Source organism: Rutilus rutilus (assembly GCF_951802725.1).
Source record: "Rutilus rutilus genome assembly, chromosome: 18".
NCBI lineage: Eukaryota > Metazoa > Chordata > Actinopteri > Cypriniformes > Leuciscidae > Rutilus > Rutilus rutilus.
Genome location: NC_140231.1, coordinates 28,297,757 through 28,319,600, shown reverse-complemented (window position 1 = coordinate 28,319,600; position 21,844 = coordinate 28,297,757). Strand labels below are relative to the sequence as shown.

General features: G+C 38.3%; 1 protein-coding gene across 1 annotated transcript; it reads right to left on the bottom strand.

The window, feature by feature from the left end:
• Positions 1–3: 3 nt before the first annotated feature.
• Positions 4–18,528, bottom strand: LOC311277893 (proteinase-activated receptor 1-like). The gene is made up of 5 exons (XM_084388373.1): positions 18,257–18,528; positions 7,666–7,758; positions 4,953–5,051; positions 1,595–1,666; positions 4–1,382 (listed from the first exon to the last, which is right to left on the bottom strand). Exons 1-5 carry the CDS (start codon positions 18,318–18,320, stop codon positions 262–264), a joined length of 1,449 nt encoding a protein of 482 aa, XP_084244499.1. The 5' UTR covers positions 18,321–18,528; the 3' UTR covers positions 4–261.
• Positions 18,529–21,844: the final 3,316 nt, after the last annotated feature.

Genomic DNA, 21,844 nt, shown 5'->3' with positions numbered 1-21,844 from the left:
TAAAACTTAGCAGTACATATGGAAATATCTATGACTAGACAACCTTTGCATGATCTTTCTTTACACAAGACTTTACACAGTTATTGAAATGAATCAAAACTAAAACTGGCTTAAGCTGAATAATGCTTTTAAAGCTGCTTTACAGCAGAATGAACCTTCCACCACAGATAAACAGGATATATATTGTAATATAATATAATATAATATAATATAATATATAGAAACTGGCAATTAGGAAAACCACATTCCTGATCTGTTTTTTTAAATGTTACACTTTACTGCAAGCCTGGTTTTGGTGAAAGCTGTGTATTTTGTCTTCGTGTTACTTGGTGTGTTTGGCTTTTCCCTCTTCAACACAGATCTGATCTGCTGTCTGCACTGAGATGAGCCATAGTAGTACAGAAGAGGGTCCAGGAAAACACTTGCGCTCCCAAAACACACAGCTAATAGGTAAACAGCATATGATGAATCTCCCCCTGTTTCAGTAGCTAAACGAACACAGTGGTGCAACAGGATGCCATTGGTTGGAGCGAAACACACCACAAACTCCATCAGCACAGTGATAACCATAATCACAGCTCTCCTTCGGTTGCCTGAAGATGATGATGTTGCTAGAGATTCAGACTTTACACTGAGCACATATATTATGGTAAAGTAGCTCACTAAGGTGACAACCAGTGGCAAGAAGAAGTAGAGACAGGAGAGGATGGAGAACAGGTACACATAATTCTGTGTTTGAGACAGCACGTCATGACAAGTGACGCCCACATCCCTAATCTCAACCGTTTGTGTCATTGAGAGAAGTGGCACCGTACCAGCGAGCGCCAGCAGCCAGACCAGCACACATACACACGTGGCTTTCCTTGCACTCCTCCAGGTTAGAGAGGCGACGGGAAGCGCCACAGCCAGCAGTCTGTCCACACTCATGCACATCATCAGCAGTATGGAGCAGTACATGTAGCAGTAGTAAGCAGCACTGAGCACACGACACGCCACCTCACCGAACACCCAATCTGAAGCGTTCAGCTGGTAGTGGATCTTCAGAGGCAGCAGCAGGGTGAAGAGCAGGTCCACACACGCCAGGTTAGACATGTAGATCACAGCTGGTTTCTTCACTTGAATCCTACAGGTGAACGTCACCAAGGCCAAAGCGTTCAGGGGCAAGCTAATGAGGATGATGACGATGTAGAATGAGGGCAATACGCGTGTGACCATCAAGCCTTTGAGGAACAGAACAGCCTCGTTTGAGATGTACAATGTTTCAGGGATTACTGTAGTGTTGTGACTATATGCTGCTGTTTCTGATGTATTGGCCTTTTTTGGTGCTCGTGGCCTGATCTGGCCTAAAAACCCACCAGCACGAACAAATATGCAGCCAGAATCTGTAACCAGCACAAAACACAATGAGTGAAGGTCAACATACAATTATTAGAAAAAAGGTAAGCATGAGATCCACCACTAAACATTACCATGACTGGAGTGTTAGAGATTGTACAAAAACTTTACAAGTGAAATATGAATTGTACGAATTGACACCAATTCTGCAAAATGTAAAATAGTTAGAAATTGTTATTGAGATTGTGTTGCATATTACTAGTAGGCATTGTTGAAGAACTGAGATTAAGGGTTTCATAGTAAGACGAAGCAGGCGGACCGCAGTCTGAATCTGTAATCAACACAAAAGATCATTAGTGAAAGCTCTCATAATACCACCAGAGAATAAATAAGAGAACTTGGACATATTTGAGAAAAGGCTTTGATAGAGATTGTTGTATTGGAGGAATTTAATTCCAAACATGGATATATTTATATTGTAGGCTATGAATGCTATTACATGTGATAAACACAGAACCTCCACACACAGACACATATTCACTCATGCCCATTTGTTAAACATTCTGTTTATGAGGGATTCTATGAAATATGACCTACAGCAATTAGCGTGACCTTTGCAATGTTGAAATGAAACCTATACCTCTAATAGAAACCAACTTCCTTCCAACAATATACTTCCATCAATGCAATCATCCATGAAGCAATATTTTAACAACAGATCACCTCATAGTTCAACCCATAAATAGCTGTTACTCTCATCATATGATAAATAAATTAAGATTTAATTCACCCATCTCTATACAGCACACAATTAAAACTATTAAAAACTGTTTTTCGTTATTGAAATAACACTGGAATGAAATATAAGCATTAGATGAAAATGTAAACTTAAAAAACTTAAACAAAAATTTGACTGAAATAAAATATGTTTAAGTACTAAAAATAACTAAAACTAAAGCTGAAAATAAAATAAAATAAAATAAAATAAAATAAAATAGAAATATAAAAAACTAAAAATGTGGCAAAACCACACAACTAAATTACTCAAACTAAAAATAAAAGCTAATTTTAAATATCAATAAATTCTATAATAGTGCATAAATAATACTAAAACAACACTTGGAAGTAAAATAATGCCAAATGTTCTTGAAACAAAAAAGCCTGTTGAATTGCACTACTTGTAAAAATATGTATTGCATTAACCATGCTTGCATTTTTATGGGCTGAAATTCAGCATGGTTGAATATTTAAGCTGTGAATATTTCAATTCAAAACATTTCAAACACATTTTCATTATTAAAAATTCAATAATCCATATTCACCTTTCATATTTCACTTCCAAAATATTCACTGTTTAAAAAAATACAACCTAAAATATTCAACAGGCATTTTCCGTTCCATTTTATTTCGCCTTGCAAATTCAGTGGTTCAAATTCGACAGAAAATACCATGTTGACATCCAGGAACTGCAGGAAAAGCAGTAGATTACCGAGCATACTCTCCATCTGCTGTTAGTCGACCTCACCAGCAGGTGGTGCAAAAGCGTGTGTTGTTGACGAAGACCAGCAACAGTTAGAACAAGCCATTCATTCATAAAACTCATTTACAGCAATGTAAGCGTATTTGTGATTATAACGGCAGTTTTATGTTGAATTCAGTGCCTTCACGGTTACTTTTCCTGTGTAGCCTACATGCATCTTTCTCTACTGTGGACGAGATTATAATGTTATTCCCCGATGTGGATATACAGATCCAATGTTACATTTTTGAGGTTGGCATATATTTCTCTTGGTTGTTTAGTTATCTTAACTTTATATTGTGGCAATGTGCTGCATGTAGGCTATTAGGGTTTCCCTCAATACTTAAGGATTCCCCTGCTGGACATATAAAAGGCTTAACGTAGCTTAATGGACTAATTACAGTGATATAAAAGACCAAACTTGCAGGCAAGCAGATGGACTCAGAATAACGCGCAAAGCTTAATGCTGTGTGTTTCCCAGTGATATACTGGCATAAAGTTGGCTTGAAGTTGGACACTCGCACATTTAGGGACCGTCTCTAAAGTGTATACGACATTGGTATACACGTTTCTAACTTCAATAGCATGATCATTACTGTGTGACATGAAACGAAAAACACAACTTGTAATTAGAAAAAAAGTACCTTCAGTAATTTACTTATCGAACTCGAAAACTGCTTTCCGGACCTAACCGCGGGAAACGATGACGAAATCACGTGATATTTGGCAGCTCCGTCAAGGGTTGCGTACTAAACGTGCTGTCATAGCTTGAAATGCTAATATAGTCATAGCTTGAAATGCTAATATAGTCATAGCTTGAAATGCTAATATAGTCAGGGCTCTGAGAAAATTGCTTTGTTACTTTCGTCCCGGTTCTCCCCTAGCCTACAGCCTACATTCCCAAAAAGGTGCGAGTTTGGTCTTTTATATCACTGTATTAGTCCATAAAGCTACATTAAGCGTTTTGTCCCGACGGAAGGGAATTCCTCGAGTATGAGGTATTGAGGGAAACCGATAATCCTTTTCATGGTAGAGAAAGCTGATGACATGTAGGCTACACAGGGAAAGTAACAATGAAGTTATTGAATGAAACATAAACACAGCTTTTGTGTCTTTATCATCTTTTCCGCATATATACTGAAACAGATAATCATTTTCATTTTATGAATGAATGGCTTGCTCTAACTGTTGCTGGTCTTTGTCACAACACGCGCTTTTGCACCTCCTGCTGGTGGGGTCGACTAACAGCAGATGGAGAGTATGCTCGGCAATCTACTGCTTTTCCTGCAGTTCCTGGATGTCAATGTTGAATTTACTGTCGAATTTGAACCACTGAATTTGTGGAAGCGAATTTGCAAAGCGAAATAAAATGGACCGAAAAATGCCTGTTGAATATTATAGGTTGTATTTTTAAACAGTTTGAATATTTTGGAAGTGAAATCTGAAAGGTGAATATGGATTATTGCATTTTTAATAGTGAAAATGTGTTTGAAATGTTTTTAATTGAAATATTCACAGCTTAAATATTCAACCATGTTGAATTTCAGCCCATAAAAATGCAAGCCCTAAAAATACAATGCATTAAAATGCAAGCATGGTTAATGCAATGCCTATTTTTTTTCAAGTAGTGCAATTCAACAGGCTTTTTTGTTTCAAAAACATTTGGCATTATTTTACTTCCATATACAGCACATCAGCAGGACATAACTGACAAATGTCTTGCAATTCAGAATGATCAGATTATTTATGTAAGTGTGTTGATCATTGTTTATAAGTGAATAAAAGCTTAAATTAAATCTGTTCATCAAAGAAAGTGATCGTGTCTCAAACAAGATTGGATGGATTTTTGTTTGACTTGTTTTTACAATGCCTTTTATGACCTTTTTGGATCGTCCATCGTTTTGGTTGCATGGACTTTCAAAGGAGGGACATAAACTTCTCAGGTTTCATTACAAATATGTTATGAAAATCTTATGGTGTGCATGAGGGTGGGTAAATGCTAAAAGAATGTTAATTTTCAGGTGAACAGTCATAGATTTCAGTAGGGTACAGTACAGGTCTGGTTTGATTTCACCCAAATCGGTGCTGTTATACTCACTTGTTTTGGGACCTTCCCAATTGTAAAGTCCATCAGAATGGTTGTTGTAGTCTATTGGATCATCAACCTCTTCAAAGCTGCTTACATGACTCTCTGAAACTAAACATGACAAAACACTATTAGTGATAGCACGCAAGCTACTAAAAGCAAGAGGCCTAGATTACGATGTCCAGCTAATTAATTTCCTGTGAGCACTATTAGCAGCCCATCTCTTAGCAATCTGATCTGTCATTGTCATGAAGATTCAGGGATAAAACAGAAAAGAAAAACTCTCAGACATGCAGGCACATAGAAAGCATTGCTAAGAGTCCAATGCTCGCAGGAAACAGCCATGATGCAGAGGGAACAGATGCAGTAATTGGCCCTAAATGCAATGAAGGCCCACTTATGCAAAACATAATGTCAGAAAGAACCACATTACAACTTAACGTGCATAAAAAGGGCAACTAGCATGCAATGCTACTGTTGCGATACGATACTAATGCGATAAGAATGTTGGTAAACTAACAGTTTTTGTTACCATTGACTTTCATAGTATGGACCTTTCTCAAAATATCTTCTTTATGTGTTGCAAAGATGAAAAACAGGCATACAGGTTATCAATAACATGAAGGTGAGTAAATGATGACAGAATTTTCCTTTTTGGGTTCCCTTAAATGTGTCGTTTATCCTTGTTGATACAAGACATTGAATTTGAATTCAAATTTCACATTAAATTTGTTGTTTACACTTTTTGTAGAACCACACCTATGTTAACCTGTGAACATATAAATTGTTTTGCCATGATTTTTTTGTACCATGTTAATATTGTATGTGAAGTTAATATGGTAATTGGAGTAGCCTACCATAAAAAAATAGGGGGATACTCAAGTAATTATCCTCTTATTAGGTCACTTTAAAAAAAAAAATCCTGATAATTTACTCACCCCCATGTCATACAAAATGTCCATGTCTTTCTTTCTTCAGTTGAAAAGAAATTAAGGTTTTTGAGGAAAACATTACGGGATTTTTCCCCATATAGGCTAATGGACTTCAATGGCAACCACCTATCCAAATCTTCAAAGAAGGTTCAAATGTCAGTCTCAATGAAGCTTCAGAGGCTCGGCACGATCCCAGTCGGGAAATATAGTTCTTATCCAGCAGTAATTTTCACACAAAAAAACAACTATATACTTTTTATACTTGATGCATAAGGATGTAGTGTAACGACACCCAGTTCCAGGAATGCACTAATATTTTGTTGGTAGTACCAGTTTGCAACAATTATTAGTTAACACTAAGTTGTCAACACTTCAGAAAAAATAATAATTCGTTGTTACCTACAATCACTGATCACAAGATCAGCTCTCTTAGCCTCTTAGGCCCTTTCACACCTACCTTGTTTGGTCCGGATTTTCGGACTTTTCAGTTTGATCCGAATCAAAATCACAGGAGTGAAACCTCCCCCGGACCACAGTCCGGACCAAACAGACGGAATTTGGCCTGACGAAAAGAGTCTCGGTCCGGATCAAACTGAACAACGGTTTGGTTTGTTTCTAGTGTGAAAGCATTTTCTGTATGATTCGGACTTTCAGACTATTTAGAGGAAGTTCCGGTGGTTCCCGCGTAGCCTAAACAACTAAAGAAGAATATTTATGCGCAGATCTGTCAGTCCTGCCCACAGCGTTTCCTCCAGCTGATTGCACACACACACACACACACACACACACACACACAGACATTTGTCTTGCGTCCTGCCGGCGACGATAAAATGTTCGCACAATGAGGACGTTCATTTGGCGAATTTGAACTAGCCTTGAGTACAGTTGGTGCTGCAGGGAGTAATGCCATAATAATAAAAGTATAGTGGCAACGATATGCGCCAGATGGAGAGTATGCTCGGCAATCTACTGCTTTTCCTGCAGTTCCTGGATGTCAATGTTGAATTTACTGTCGAATTTGAACCACTGAATTTGTGGAAGCGAATTTGCAAAGCGAAATAAAATGGACAGAAAAATGCCTGTTGAATATTATAGGTTGTATTTTTAAACAGTTTGAATATTTTGGAAGTGAAATATGAAAGGTGAATATGGATTATTGCATTTTTAATAGTGAAAATGTGTTTGAAATGTTTTTAATTGAAATATTCACAGCTTAAATATTCAACCATGTTGAATTTCAGCCCATAAAAATGCAAGCCCTAAAAATACAATGCATTAAAATGCAAGCATGGTTAATGCAATGCCTATTTTTTTTCAAGTAGTGCAATTCAACAAGCTTTTTTGTTTCAAAAACATTTGGCATTATTTTACTTCCATATACAGCACATCAGCAGGACATAACTGACAAATGTCTTGCAATTCAGAATGATCAGATTATTTATGTAAGTGTGTTGATCATTGTTTATAAGTGAATAAAAGCTTAAATTAAATCTGTTCATCAAAGAAAGTGATTGTGTCTCAAACAAGATTGGATGGATTTTTGTTTGACTTGTTTTTACAATGCCTTTTATGACCTTTTTGGATCGTCCATCGTTTTGGTTGCATGGACTTTCAAAGGAGGGACATAAACTTCTCATGGTTTCATTACAAATATATTATGAAAATCTTATGGTGTGCATGAGGGTGGGTAAATGCTAAAAGAATGTTAATTTTCAGGTGAACAGTCATAGATTTCAGTAGGGTACAGTACAGGTCTGGTTTGATTTCACCCAGATCGGTGCTGTTATACTCACTTGATTCGGGATCTTCCCAATTGTAAAGTTCATCAGAATGGTTGTTGTAGTCTATTGGATCATCAACCTCTTCAAAGCTGCTTACATGACTCTCTGAAACCAAACATGACAAAACACTATCAGGGATAGCACGCAAGCTACTAAAAGCAAGAGGCCTAGATTACGATGTCCAGCTAATTAATTTCCTGTGAGCACTATTAGCAGCCCATCTCTTAGCAATCTGATCTGTCATTGTCATGAAGATTCAGGGATAAAACAGAAAAGAAAAACTCTCAGACATGCAGGCACATAGAAAGCATTGCTAAGAGTCCAATGCTCGCAGGAAACAGCCATGATGCAGAGGGAACAGATGCAGTAATTGGCCCTAAATGCAATGAAGGCCCACTTATGCAAAACATAATGTCAGAAAGAACCTAATGACATAACAGAAACACATTACAACTTAACGTGCATAAAAAGGGCAACTAGCATGCAATGCTACTGTTGCGATACGATACTAATGCGATAAGAATGTTGGTAACCTAACAGTTTTTGTTACCATTGACTTTCATAGTATGGACCTTTCTCAAAATATCTTCTTTATGTGTTGCAAAGATGAAAAACAGGCATACAGGTTATCATTAACATGAAGGTGACAGAATTTTCTTTTTTGGTTTCCCTTAAATGTGTCGTTTATCCTTGTTGATACAAGACATTGAATTTGAATTCAAATTTCACATTAAATTTGTTGTTTACACTTTTTGTAGAATCACACCTATGTTAACCTGTGAACATATAAATTGTTTTGCCATGATTTTTTTGTACCATGTTAATATTGTATGTGAAGTTAATATGGTAATTGGAGTAGCCTACCATAAAAAAAATAGGGGGATACTCAAGTAATTATCCTCTTATTAGGTCACTTTAAAAAAAAAAATCCTGATAATTTACTCACCCCCATGTCATACAAAATGTCCATGTCTTTCTTTCTTCAGTTGAAAAGAAATTAAGGTTTTTGAGGAAAACATTACGGGATTTTTCTCCATATAGGCTAATGGACTTCAATGGCACCACCTATCCAAATCTTCAAAGAAGGTTCAAATGTCAGTCTCAATGAAGCTTCAGAGGCTCGGCACGATCCCAGTCGGGAAATATAGTTCTTATCCAGCAGTAATTTTCACACAAAAAAACAACTATATACTTTTTATACTTGATGCATAAGGATGTAGTGTAACGACACCCAGTTCCAGGAATGCACTAATATTTTGTTGGTAGTACCAGTTTGCAACAATTATTAGTTAACACTAAGTTGTCAACACTTCAGAAAAAATAATAATTCGTTGTTACCTACAATCACTGATCACAAGATCAGCTCTCTTAGCCTCTTAGGCCCTTTCACACTTACCTTGTTTGGTCCGGATTTTCGGACTTTTCAGTTTGATCCGAATCAAAATCACAGGAGTGAAACCTCCCCCGGACCACAGTCCGGACCAAACAGACAGAATTTGGTCTGACGAAAAGAGTCTCGGTCCGGATCAAACTGAACAGCGGTTTGGTTCGTTTCTAGTGTGAAAGCATTTTCTGTATGATTCGGACTTTCAGACTATTTAGAGGAAGTTCCGGTGGTTCCCGCGTAGCCTAAACAACTAAAGAAGAATATTTATGTGCAGATCTGTCAGTCCTGCCCACAGCGTTTCCTCCAGCTGATTGCACACACACACACACACACACACACACACATACATTTGTCTTGCGTCCTGCCGGCGACGACAAAATGTTCGCACAATGAGGACGTTCATTTGGCGAATTTGAACTAGCCTCGAGTACAGTTGGTGCTGCAGGGAGTAATGCCATAATAATAAAAGTATAGTGGCAACGATATGCGTCTGTTCATTCATTCTTGTCAAAGTTACCCGCCGAATTGACAACGCGCTGAAGTCAGACGCACGTCCGTTTACAAACCAATCAATGTCAAGATGCAGCCCATTTAGATGATGATGACAGGATGGAAGTATGTCATGTAAAGTTCTTTAGTGCGCTCGCATAATTGCAATGTGAAACCAAACCAAAACTAACCAAATGTATACAATATCAAAACATGATCCAGTGTTTATTTTTTAATCTTCTTATATGTTTTCCCCCATCTCAAATCAAGCCGTTCCTTCCACGCCCCTCCCGCGATTGTTGATTGACAGCAGCGTTTCAACACAGACCCGCCCTCGCTCGTGAGCGAGCTGTCAATCATAGTCCGCACGGACCGGCGCGGTCATTGTTGATACGCTGGGGCACTGTCTATGAGCAGAATGGCGTCTAAGCGATTGTGGTGTTCTGTTCTTGGGTGTAATAAGGAACACAGCAGTCATTTTGATGTTCCTAAATCCGAACCGCTGAAGACGCAGTGGCTGAGTTTGTTTTCGAAGGGAATATTCCCCACGATCAACGTCAATGCTTTCATGTTTGCGCGAATCATTTCACACAGCAGACTGCTTTACAAACGAGGTCAATATAAAGCTGGTTTTGCTAAGAAGCTGCTCCTGAAAAAAGGATCGGTACCAACTATTCGTGTTCCTGCTGCACCTCCAGAAGAACTGAAGTGAGTGTAACGTTTTATTAACCTTTATATTAATATTTATATTAATCTTTGCAAATCACTTGCTGCACGCTTCACGATGAATGCGGCTGTTTACACTTAGGGTACATTACGGCATATTTTCTATGTACGACGTTCTCAATATAATTCATAATCCCACGTTTATAATGAACAACGCGTTATGGTTATTGTGTTATTGTGTTACAAAGGGTGTACACACAGAACAGAGGGGCGGGGTGAGCAAAGCTCATTATCATTTAAAGACACATGCACTTAAACGGCGTGCTGAAAACAGAGCTGTTTTTGACCAGGTAAAATTCGTGTTTTCTTACAATACTAATGAGAATTTTTAATTAAAGTATATTACAAACTTTTAATTTAGACCCTAAAGAATCATATTAGCTTGTACAAAAATGGCATTATATGACCCCTTTAAATAACCTCCTTCTGTATACCTGTCCATTTTTTTTTTTTTTTTTTTTTTACAAGCCTGCTAAATTGAAGTTTCTCTATTAGTGTAAGTGTAACCGGTGGACCAAGCCTGACTGATGTGCAGCCATGCAGATGTAGCTGGGGTTAGTGACACCAGTTAGAAGACACTAATAACCTCTGCATTGTGTAGATTTGGAGTTGCGTGGACAATCAGAAATGGAGCAGCAGGCATTCGTTCTCTCCTGATACAACACAAAAACAAGCAGACTCTTTGAGTGAATTGCCCTTTTCGTTCTTTCTCTCATGCGCTTACAAGGCAAAAGGACAGAGGAGACTGAATCTTAGATAAAAGCGATAATTACAATAAAGATTAAATAAGATTATCAGAATGTCCAAATAAAAATGTAACTCTCCCATTATAGGTGTAATTTGCGGGTGAGACATCTCGACACAACTTTTTGCCTGGGTTGATATTGTCTCCACCACTTTTACAAAATGTATCAGAGACAAATAAAACATCTCAAGTTGACAAGCAGCGTTAAATAAGAGGCGACCTGGCGCTGGAATGTGTTGTTTTTGAAATCATGCAGAAGTAGTAGATGTAAAGATGAAACTATCATAGTAAAAATGAGTTCTATGTCGATAAATTAAACTTAATGTGCTTTTGAAATTGGTTTCTGGATATCGTAATGTTATTACGTTAGCGTGCGCGCACATAAACACACACACACACACACACACACACACACACACACACACACACACACACACACACACACACACACCCACACCTGTCCCACCCACTTTTTAAAACAAAGTTACGTCAATGTCTCCCAGGCGGTTACAAGGCAAAAGTTATGTTGGCCCATGACCCAATAAATGAAAATTTTGTGTGAATTCTAATAAACAATGCACATATTTAACAATATAATTTCTTTACATATTACATAATGATAAACTTAACCGTCACATTATAAAACAGAAAATTTGTATTTATGTCATTTTAAAATCTATTTTGGTGTTGTAATAATTGTACAAAAAAAATCTGCATCTAGCCAATTAATTATGTGTACATTAAATCATTATCATCAAACCAAAGAAAACACTACATTTATTGGAGTCTTAATGGTTCATACTGGTGTCCAGTAGATACCAACATGTAACCTATAAGTTACCAAAGGTGTTCTATTGGTCCTTAATGGTATCCAATACAAAAACATGCCACCAATAGAAAAAAACTAATTACCAATATAGAGACCCACTAGGACCATTACAGTTTCCATTAAAACCAATACAGTTCCCTTTATAGAGGGTTTTCACGGCGCGTCATCAGACCGGAAGTCGCCATATTGGAGGCACTCTGCATCACAACAAAGCACAGGCACTGAAGTATATCCTGAACGTCGTCAAGGAAAATGGTTAATTATTGCCGTGTTTCAGGTTGTACCAATAGGACAGATCGAGAAAAACATCTGGAATATTATCGACTTCCAAAAGTTATTAAAAACCAAGGAGAGGAATGCCAGAAATTATCAGAGGAAAGGAGGCGCTTGTGGTTGGCAAAGCTCAACCAAGATCTACGAGGGAAAAATCTGGACAACATCCGGATTTGTTCGCCACATTTCTTGTCAGGTATTGAGAAATGTTGATTGCAGCGGCTCATAACAAATTTTCTATTGTAATGATAATAATATTTTTAATAGTAAATAGTAAAAACAATTATTGATTTTATTGTTTTTACTGTGTGCTTATTTTACTGTAAAGCACTTTGGTAGGACACTGGCTATTTTAAATTTGCTATATAAATAAAGCTGACATTGACATAATATAATTCATATCAAGCTACTGTATGTGGCATTAATGACTTAATATGTTATTCTTATCGTTCTTAAAATGTAGAGCTAAAATGTGCTGTATTTCTCATTAGATTCCAGGTAAAAAGTCTGACCTTTACCAAAAGAATGACCCAGATTGGGTGCCATCTGTTGGACTGACAGCTCAGCAAGGAGGTTCACCTTAGTCAACTAAAGAAACAGGGAACTCACGCTACAAGCGTCGCATGAACCGAACCCAGCAGAGACTGAAGGCTGAAGCTGCTGCTGCTGAGACTGCTGATGACCCCACCACAAGTGATTATGTCAGCGATAAACTTCAAAGTCTTAGAACTGAAAACATTCAGTTGAGCTCTGATGTTGCACATGTGTCCACTTCCTATGACCGAAGTGCCTTTGTTGATAAGGATGAAAAGGTTTTATTTTTCATTGGCCTACCTACATACCAGATACTGTTAGTACTCTTCACATTCCTTAGTCCCCACCTCCCTGTGAGGAAGTCACTTGATAAGTTTAAGCAGTTAATGCTGACATTGATGCGTCTTAGGCTTAATGTTTCCACAACCTTCCTGTCATATGCATTCATCGTGTCAATAGCCACTGCTTCAAGGATAGTCACTGATGTCATTGATGTCATGTTTATTCGCATGAAGCCACTTATCATATGGCCAGAAAGAGATCAATTGCAAAAAACCATGCCAATGCAATTCAGGAAACATTTTGGGAAAAAATGTGCTGTTATTATTGACTGTTTTGAGGTTTTTATAGAACGTCCGTCTAACCTTATAGCCAGAGCAGAAACATGGTCTTCCTACAAGCACCATAACACAGTTAAATTCTTGATTGGTATTACACCCCAGGGCACAGTCTCCTACATTTCAAATGCATGGGGAGGGAGAGTAAGTGACAAATACATAACTGAAAACTGTGGCTTTTTGGACAACATACTTCCTGGTGATCTAGTTCTTGCTGACCGTGGCTTTAATATTCAGGCCACTTTAGGTTGTAGAATGGCTCATGTATAAATTCCAGCCTTCACTCGTGGAAAGTCACAGTTCGCTCCTGTTGACATAGAAACCACAAAGAAAATTGCCCACGTCAGGATTCATGTAGAGCATGTGATTGGTTGTGTGCGCCAGAAATATACTATTTTGGGCGGAATATTGCCAATTGATTTCTTGACGTGTAAAGATAGTGATGATGGGTATTGTACCATAGATAAGATTGGACTTGTCTGTTGTGCTCTGGTGAACTTTTGTCCATCAGTAGTTGATTTTGACCAAAGTATATTTTTATATGCACTTTGCTAGTAAAAATATAAATTAATCCATGTCTGGACTTGTCTATATAGCCTAAAATGATCTATAAATGATTGTTAATTTACAGTCATTGTTATTTGTAACGGGGTTCAGACAGATGTTATGGGAAGAAGGAGGCGGGAACCGGCGAACATTCAACATTTTAATAAATAAATAAATAAAATACAAAAATGAAAGTAAAAGCCAGCAGCCCCTCACGGACGACTGCTGGCAACACAAAACAGAAACACCACATCAAATAAAATCCAGGCCTGTCCTCTCTCGCTCTTCACTGTCGTTGCTCCTCCTTTATGCTTCCGCTCCTCCGTGAGAGATGCGAGACCGGTGCGTCGCGCACGTGTCGCTCATTATCAATCGCGCCACCGGCCTCGCGCCGTCCTCCCACGGCCCTCGACCTCGTCGTGCTCGCCACATACCCCCATCGCCCCTCGCAGGCCGGGGGGCACCCACGCGACTGCGCCTACTCCCCCCCCCCCCTCCCCGGGGGGGGACCGATAACGGCGGCTGCTGTACCTGGGCTGGGGGTATGGACAGACGAGGTACGAGAGAAAGGAAACGGAAGCACGAGGAGCGACAGAGACGAGATTCTTCTTCAAAAATTCTTGATCCGGTTCCCGGACACACTGCCGCTCGGTCCTCAACCGGCTGAGAGTCACTCGCGGTGCCATGCGATGGTACTGGACATTCGTTGGGGAACGGCTCGACGCTCTTCCGCCTCCTGGCGGCCGGCGGTGACTCCTCCTGTCGAGGGCAGCCGGCAGCGAGTTTCCCGTTCCCTGCTCCGCCCCCATCATGGCCGACGGCAACAGGCTCCGGCCCACGGCGAACGGGAGCGACTCCTCCGCTCCCTCTTGGACGGCAGCCACCCCTCCTCGATCCAGGAGCACGGTGTCGAGCTCTCCGTCCCACCAGATCTTCCATCGCTCCAGCACCATCGCCTCGGGCAGCAATCGGCGGCCGTCGCTCCCTCGTGCTGCCCGACCTCCTCAGCACCGCGATCCCCCCCAGCAGCGAGGGCTCTCCGACAGCGTGTCACTCCTTCTTCCCGGGTTTCGGCACCAATGTAACGGGGTTCAGACAGATGTTATGGGAAGAAGGAGGCGGGAACCGGCGAACATTCAACATTTTAATAAATAAATAAATAAGATACAAAAATGAAAGTAAAAGCCAGCAGCCCCTCACGGACGACTGCTGGCAACACAAAACAGAAACACCACATCAAATAAAATCCAGGCCTGTCCTCTCTCGCTCTTCACTGTCGTCGCTCCTCCTTTATGCTTCCGCTCCTCCGTGAGAGATGCGAGACCGGTGCGTCGCGCACGTGTCGCTCATTATCAATCGCGCCACCGGCCTCGCGCCGTCCTCCCACGGCCCTCGACCTCGTCGTGCTCGCCACATTATTGTTTTGTTGTGGACGACAACACACAGCATATCACTATCATCAGAACACAGATTTATTAAAGGAAAAACCCACTTTTATCAGAACACTTATAAACTATACACTACTATAAATTATACATTGTAATATAGTGCAATACACTAACTGTAAACACAATTCTGTATGTAACTTGAGTATAACTTTTTTTTGTCAGCATACCAATCACCGACAGGGGGAGGGTGTTGTGAGGTTTTGTGCTCGTGCACGGCTGCACGCGAAGTCGGAGCTGAGGAAGAAGCTGGCTCAAAACCTCACAACACCCTCCCCCTGTCGGTGATTGGTTGGAACACTATTTGTTTTGGTTTTGAGTGGTTGGTGAAACCAATTGTTTTTGTGTGCAGATTTCAGAGCCTAGGCTGCCTACAGAGACGCGTTTTTTTGACGGCATGCTTATGGGGTGGGCAGCTAGAGGATCGTTAGGAAAGATTAGATGAATGTGATAAAAAAAAAGTTGGGCCTGAAATCACTGATACAACCTTTAAGGTTAGGTTGATTAAAGACGTTATTGCATTACTTACTTTGGCCTTCACAACACAACGGTCGTTGATAACTTGGTACTGCGTCTCCCTCACCCATCCACACACCATCTGGTTATAGGCCTCCAAACCTTTGTAGGATTTAAGGTTTTCCGCTGTGTATGGGCTCGGCGAGAAAACCAGGTAGTTGACTATATCGGGATATGCAACTGAAGGAAGAATCACCGGGTCGTCACGGATCCAAGAAGAGGGAGCTAACTCATAGGGATCTGCACCGCCAATAAATCGTAATTTCTCGAAATATTGCCCCTTTTCTTGTGGTCCAAGTCCTTCCCTATATGCCTTTGCATCTTGGATGCGTTTTGATGAGCTTTTCTGTTGTTTAGACATGGCTACATTCACTTAAAGTATCCAAAGCGCACAATACTCCATTGTACTCCGTTCAGTTGTTTACACCGAGTGCCTTCACAATGGCCGTGCATCCGGGTTACCGCCCAGAACGTGATGTCGGTGAAAACCCTCTATAACCATTAAAACCATTAGCAATTCTGTAATGGTTTCTATTGTTTTTTTCAGCAGGCTGTCAGCGGGCATTATTATTAAAGGTTAAAAATAACAACTCATAAAATATAATGTGGTTTTTACTAGGCTATAATAACAATGTTACAATATTTTAATGAATAAATATTTAATACAGTGCAAATATTTAGCCAAATACTCCTCTCTCTATAATTTGTCTTGCCAACTAACGTGCTATTAAATGGCTTTCCGGAGGTAAATGTAACGTTTTGTGACACATTGTTCTCCAGCTGTTTTATTGACCTCTTTGTTGACCTCTACACATATTGACTTAGCTCAAAATCCCTCTGGCCACTGTGAAGCACTTCTATCTGTCATTTTCAAGTCTAATTGATTCTGTACTGCAAAAGGAGGCCTAAAAACAAGGATAATAAACAAATAATGAATCATTTTGGTCTAAAACCAGGTGTTTCAGATTTATTGTTTGTTCAACCCCTTAGCATTCTCGGGTTGGGGAACAGTTGGCCTTTCTGGGGTCTGAGGAATAAAAACTGAATATTCAGAATCAGATTCAGATTCAGATAAATGTATTAGTCCCCAAGGGGGGCAATTCAGTTTTACAGCCAACCCATCCATTAAGGGTTAACGTTAAAAAGTGCATTAGCACACAATGTATATAATGTAATGTTAAAAAAAAAAAAGTACTACAGCTGTCATACATCCCCCTGTATACAGATGATTCTCTCTCTCCCATAACATCCACACATGTACACATAACCCAATCATTACACACACACACACACACTCACATTCACATTCACATTCACCTGCCAGTAATGGAACAGAGCAGCGGAGTGCAAGAACCAGTTTTGTTGTAGTTATGTGTTTTCATTTAACAGTCTTATAAGCAGAGGGAATTAATAAGTTGGCATAGCGGTTAGTTTTCTGTATTGGCACATAATACCGCCGATCTGACTGAACCAACACAAGAAAAAATAAGCTCTCAATGAAGGCTTAATAAAATGTGCATAGAATTCTTTTACAGACCCCAAAAGAGTTAAGCTTCCTCAATAAGTATTGTTTGGTTTGCTCACTTAATAATGCTATCAGTGTTCTCACTGAATTTCATATTTCATATGGAAAAATTATATTTCAATATGAAATATGAAATTGAATATTGAATTTCATATTTTCTCACCAATCTCTGTTCTTCTAACAGCAAAATCACCTGCAGATATATTTGTAGGCGTGATAACGGAAGTTGCGATATTTTCTTCACTGATTGTGAGGTAGCCTAGGCTAGATATCTGCGAGAAATCTCTGGGTTTTTATAGAAAAAGCTTTTTTTTCAGGAAGAGCAGATAGTCAAAGAATTTTTGATTTTGCCTTGTTAACCAATAAAAGAAGAAAAAAAAATCTAATTGTGATCAAGATTAAAATCTAAGCAAGACCGCTTTATAAATGTGCATGAACACATTCATAGTAAATATGTGTTAGGCTACTTGGTGATTTGTGTTTGTCATCCACATTGCATATGACTTTAATATAGCCTACTTACATTTAGAATATTTAAACTATTTTAATAAAAATGTATGATAATTCTAAATTATATCTATCATAAAAGGAGTTAAAAGGAGCACATTCTGCTTTGGCAACAAAGGCAGGGAAACTCTGCACAGTATCATTGTTTAGACTGTCATTGCCTATAGGCTAATGTACAGCTATAAGGACCTAATCTCATTTCCTTATTTGGTATGTCTGTGTCTATGTGTGTTCAACATCTGTTGAATTCTTGAATACACGATTTTTTGAAAACAGCATTTTTACAAAGCATAACATCACAGTACAGTACCATGGTTAAGGTATGACAATCATGATACAATTGATACAAAAAATCCTGACACTCATAATATGATAGATCAAGGTTTCAGTCACACCACGGACTATTACACTACATTTCGCATCAGAAAGACATCAAATTACAAGTCACTTTTAAGCCTACTTACCGTTAATGGTGGTACTGCACGTGTGTGCCATTACAACTGAAAGCAAGATTATTTTAATCCCCATGACGACTGATTCTAACTCCAGACGTTTTACTCCAAAATCTGGACACTAGTAGATTTGCGACTGCGGTGAAGCACTGCAGTCAAGCCAGCCGTGGTTTGAAAATACACGGTCAAGCCAGCCGCCAAAAAAAAAAAACGTGTGCGCCTATTACTGTGAATACGGTAATTTCAGTAACAGCAGAGAGAACGCGCTTTCAGAGCGCTTGAGTTGCCCAGATCTCTCTCTCTCTCTCTCTCTCTCTCTCTCTCTCTCTCTCTCTCTCTCTCTCTCTCTCTCTCTCTCTCTATCTTTTTTCTTTTTTTCTCTTTCTCTCTCTCTTTCTTTTTTCTTTCTATCTATCTATCTATCTATCTATCTATCTTTTTTCTTTCTTTTCTCTCTCTCTCTTTCTTTCTTTCTTTTTTCTATCTTTTTCTTATCTATCTATCTTTTTCTTTCTTTTTTTCTCTTTCTTTTTTTCTCTTTCTCTTTTCTTTTTGTCTTCTTTTTTCTATCTTTTTCTTCTCTCTCTTTCTTTTTTCTTTTTCTATCTATCTATCTATCTATCTATCTATCTATCTATCTATCTATCTATCTATCTATCTATCTATCTATCTATCTATCTTTTTTCTTTCTTTTCTCTCTCTCTCTTTCTTTCTTTTTTCTTTTTTCTATCTTTTTCTTCATCTATCTATCTATCTATCTATCTATCTATCTATCTATCTATCTATCTATCTATCTATCTATCTATCTATCTATCTATCTATCTATCTATCTATCTATCTATCTGTGAGAGACGATATAATAAGATGCCGTATTTTGAGAGTTTTTGTACTTTACTCTGTTATCCTTTTAATTTACACTCATGTTGTCTTTGCAAGTTGTGTATTTCTTTGACTAATGTTTTTTTTTTCTTTATAGGTCACATCTAGAGAATTTTTATGTCGAGGTTTACAACATAATTATTTGCAAAAAACAAAGCAGTAAAATAAAGTATACATTCTTTCTAAATACATCTTTTTTGTTTTCATATATATTTTTTACTACATTAAAAGTTTCTGAAATTCAATGTCACATTTTACTGAAGCATTTTGGAGATACGTCAATTTATTTGAATTCAGAGGCCTATAAAGATTTATTTCATTTCTAATAAGTAGAAAAAACTAATGGTCAGTTCTTATAGGGGACGTCCCATACAGTATGCACACCTTATATCAAAGCATTTTACTGTAGCGTTTTGGAGTTTTGTCACATTTTACTACTTTAGAGGCCTATAAAGACCTCATTTCTAATAAGTAGAAAAAGTAATGGCCCTTTCTTATAGGGGACGTCTCATACAGTATGCACACCTCATATCAATACATTTTACTGCAGCATTTTGGAGTTATTTCACATTTTACTACTCCAGAGGCACATAAAGACCTTATTTCTAATAAGTAGAAAAAAACTAATGGTAAGTTCTTATAGGGGACGTCCCATGCAGTATGCACACCTCATATCAAAACATTTTACAGCAGCATTTTGGAGTTTTGTCAAATTTTACAACTTCAGAGGCCCATTAACACCTCATTTCTAATAGGTAGAAAAAACTAATGGTCAGTTCTTATAGGGGACGTCCCATACAGTATGCACACCTCATATCAAAGCATTTTACTGTAGCGTTTTGGAGTTTTGTCACATTTTACTACTTTAGAGGCCTTTAAAGACCTCATTTCTAATAAGTAGAAAAAACTAATGGCCATTTCTTATAGGGGACACCCCATACAGTATGCACGCCTCATATCAAAACATTTTACTGCAGCATTTTGGAGTTATTTCACATTTTACTACTTCAGAGGCCTATAAAGACCTTATTTCTAATAAGTAGAAAAAACTAATGGCCATTTCTTATAGGGGACGTCCCATACAGTATGCACACCTCATATCAAAGCATTTTACTGCAGCATTTTGGAGTTATTTCACATTTTACTACTTCAGAGGCCCATAAACACCTCATTTCTAATAAGTAGAAAAAAACTAATGGTCAGTTCTTATAGGGGACGTCCCATACAGTATGCACACCTCATATCAATACATTTTACAGCAGCATTTTGGAGTTATTTCACATTTTACAACTTCAGAGGCCCATAAACACCTCATTTCTAATAGGTAGAAAAAACTAATGGTCAGTTCTTATAGGGGACGTCCCATACAGTATGCACACCTCATATCAAAGCATTTTACTGTAGCGTTTTGGAGTTTTGTCACATTTTACTACTTTAGAGGCCTTTAAAGACCTCATTTCTAATAAGTAGAAAAAACTAATGGCCATTTCTTATAGGGGACACCCCATACAGTATGCACGCCTCATATCAAAACATTTTACTGCAGCATTTTGGAGTTATTTCACATTTTACTACTTCAGAGGCCCATAAACACCTCATTTCTAATAAGTAGAAAAAACTAATGGTCAGTTCTTATAGGGGACGTCCCATACAGTATGCACACCTCATATCAAAGCATTTTACTGTAGCGTTTTGGAGTTGTCACATTTTACTACTTTAGAGGCCTATAAAAACCTAATTTCTAATAAGTAGAAAAAAGTAATGGTCAGTTCTTATAGGGGACGTCCCATGCAGTATGCACACCTCATATCAAAGCATTTTACTGCAGCATTTTGGAGTTATTTCCCATTTTACTACTTCAGAGGCCTATAAAGACCTTATTTATAATAAGTAGAAAAAACTAATGGCCATTTCTTATAGGGGACGTCCCATGCAGTATGCACACCTCATATCAATACATTTTACTGTAGCATTTTGGAGTTTTGTAACATTTTACTACTTCAGAGGCCTATAAAGACCTTATTTATAATAAGTAGAAAAAACTAATGGCCATTTCTTATAGGGGACGTCCCATGCAGTATGCACACCTCATATCAATACATTTTACTGTAGCATTTTGGAGTTTTGTAACATTTTACTACTTCAGAGGCCTATAAAGACCTCATTTCTAATAAGTAGAAAAAACGAATGGTCAGTTCTTATAGGGGACGTCCCATACAGTATGCACACCTCATATCAAAGCATTTTACTGCAGCATTTTGGAGTTTTGTCACATTTTACTACTTCAGAGGCCCATAAACACCTCATTTCTAATAAGTAGAAAAAACTAATGGTCAGTTCTTATAGGGGACGTCCCATACGGTATGCACACCTCATATCAAAGCATTTTACTGTAGCGTTTTGGAGTTGTCACATTTTACTACTTTAGAGGCCTATAAAAACCTAATTTCTAATAAGTAGAAAAAAGTAATGGTCAGTTTTTACAGGGGACGTCCCATAGAGTATGCACACCTCATATCAAAGCATTTTACTGCAGCATTTTGGAGTTATTTCCCATTTTACTACTTCAGAGGCCTATAAAGACCTTATTTATAATAAGTAGAAAAAACTAATGGCCATTTCTTACAGGGGACGTCCCATACAGTATGCACACCTCATATCAATACATTTTACTGTAGCATTTTGGAGTTTTGTAACATTTTACTACTTCAGAGGCCTATA

What these genes read in the sequence shown, in the direction of transcription:
- LOC311277893 (XM_084388373.1), bottom strand. Translation starts at nt 18,320, where the DNA reads ATGGGGATTAAAATAATCTTGCTTTCAGTTGTAATGGCACACACGTGC. An exon ending in GTGCAGTACCACCATTAACG is followed by an intron (nt 7,759 to 18,256) that starts GTAAGTAGGCTT and finishes GTTTGGTTTCAG; the next exon opens with AGAGTCATGTAAGCAGCTTT. An exon ending in TTCTTCAACAATGCCTACTA is followed by an intron (nt 1,383 to 1,594) that starts GTAATATGCAAC and finishes TGCTGGTTACAG; the next exon opens with ATTCTGGCTGCATATTTGTT.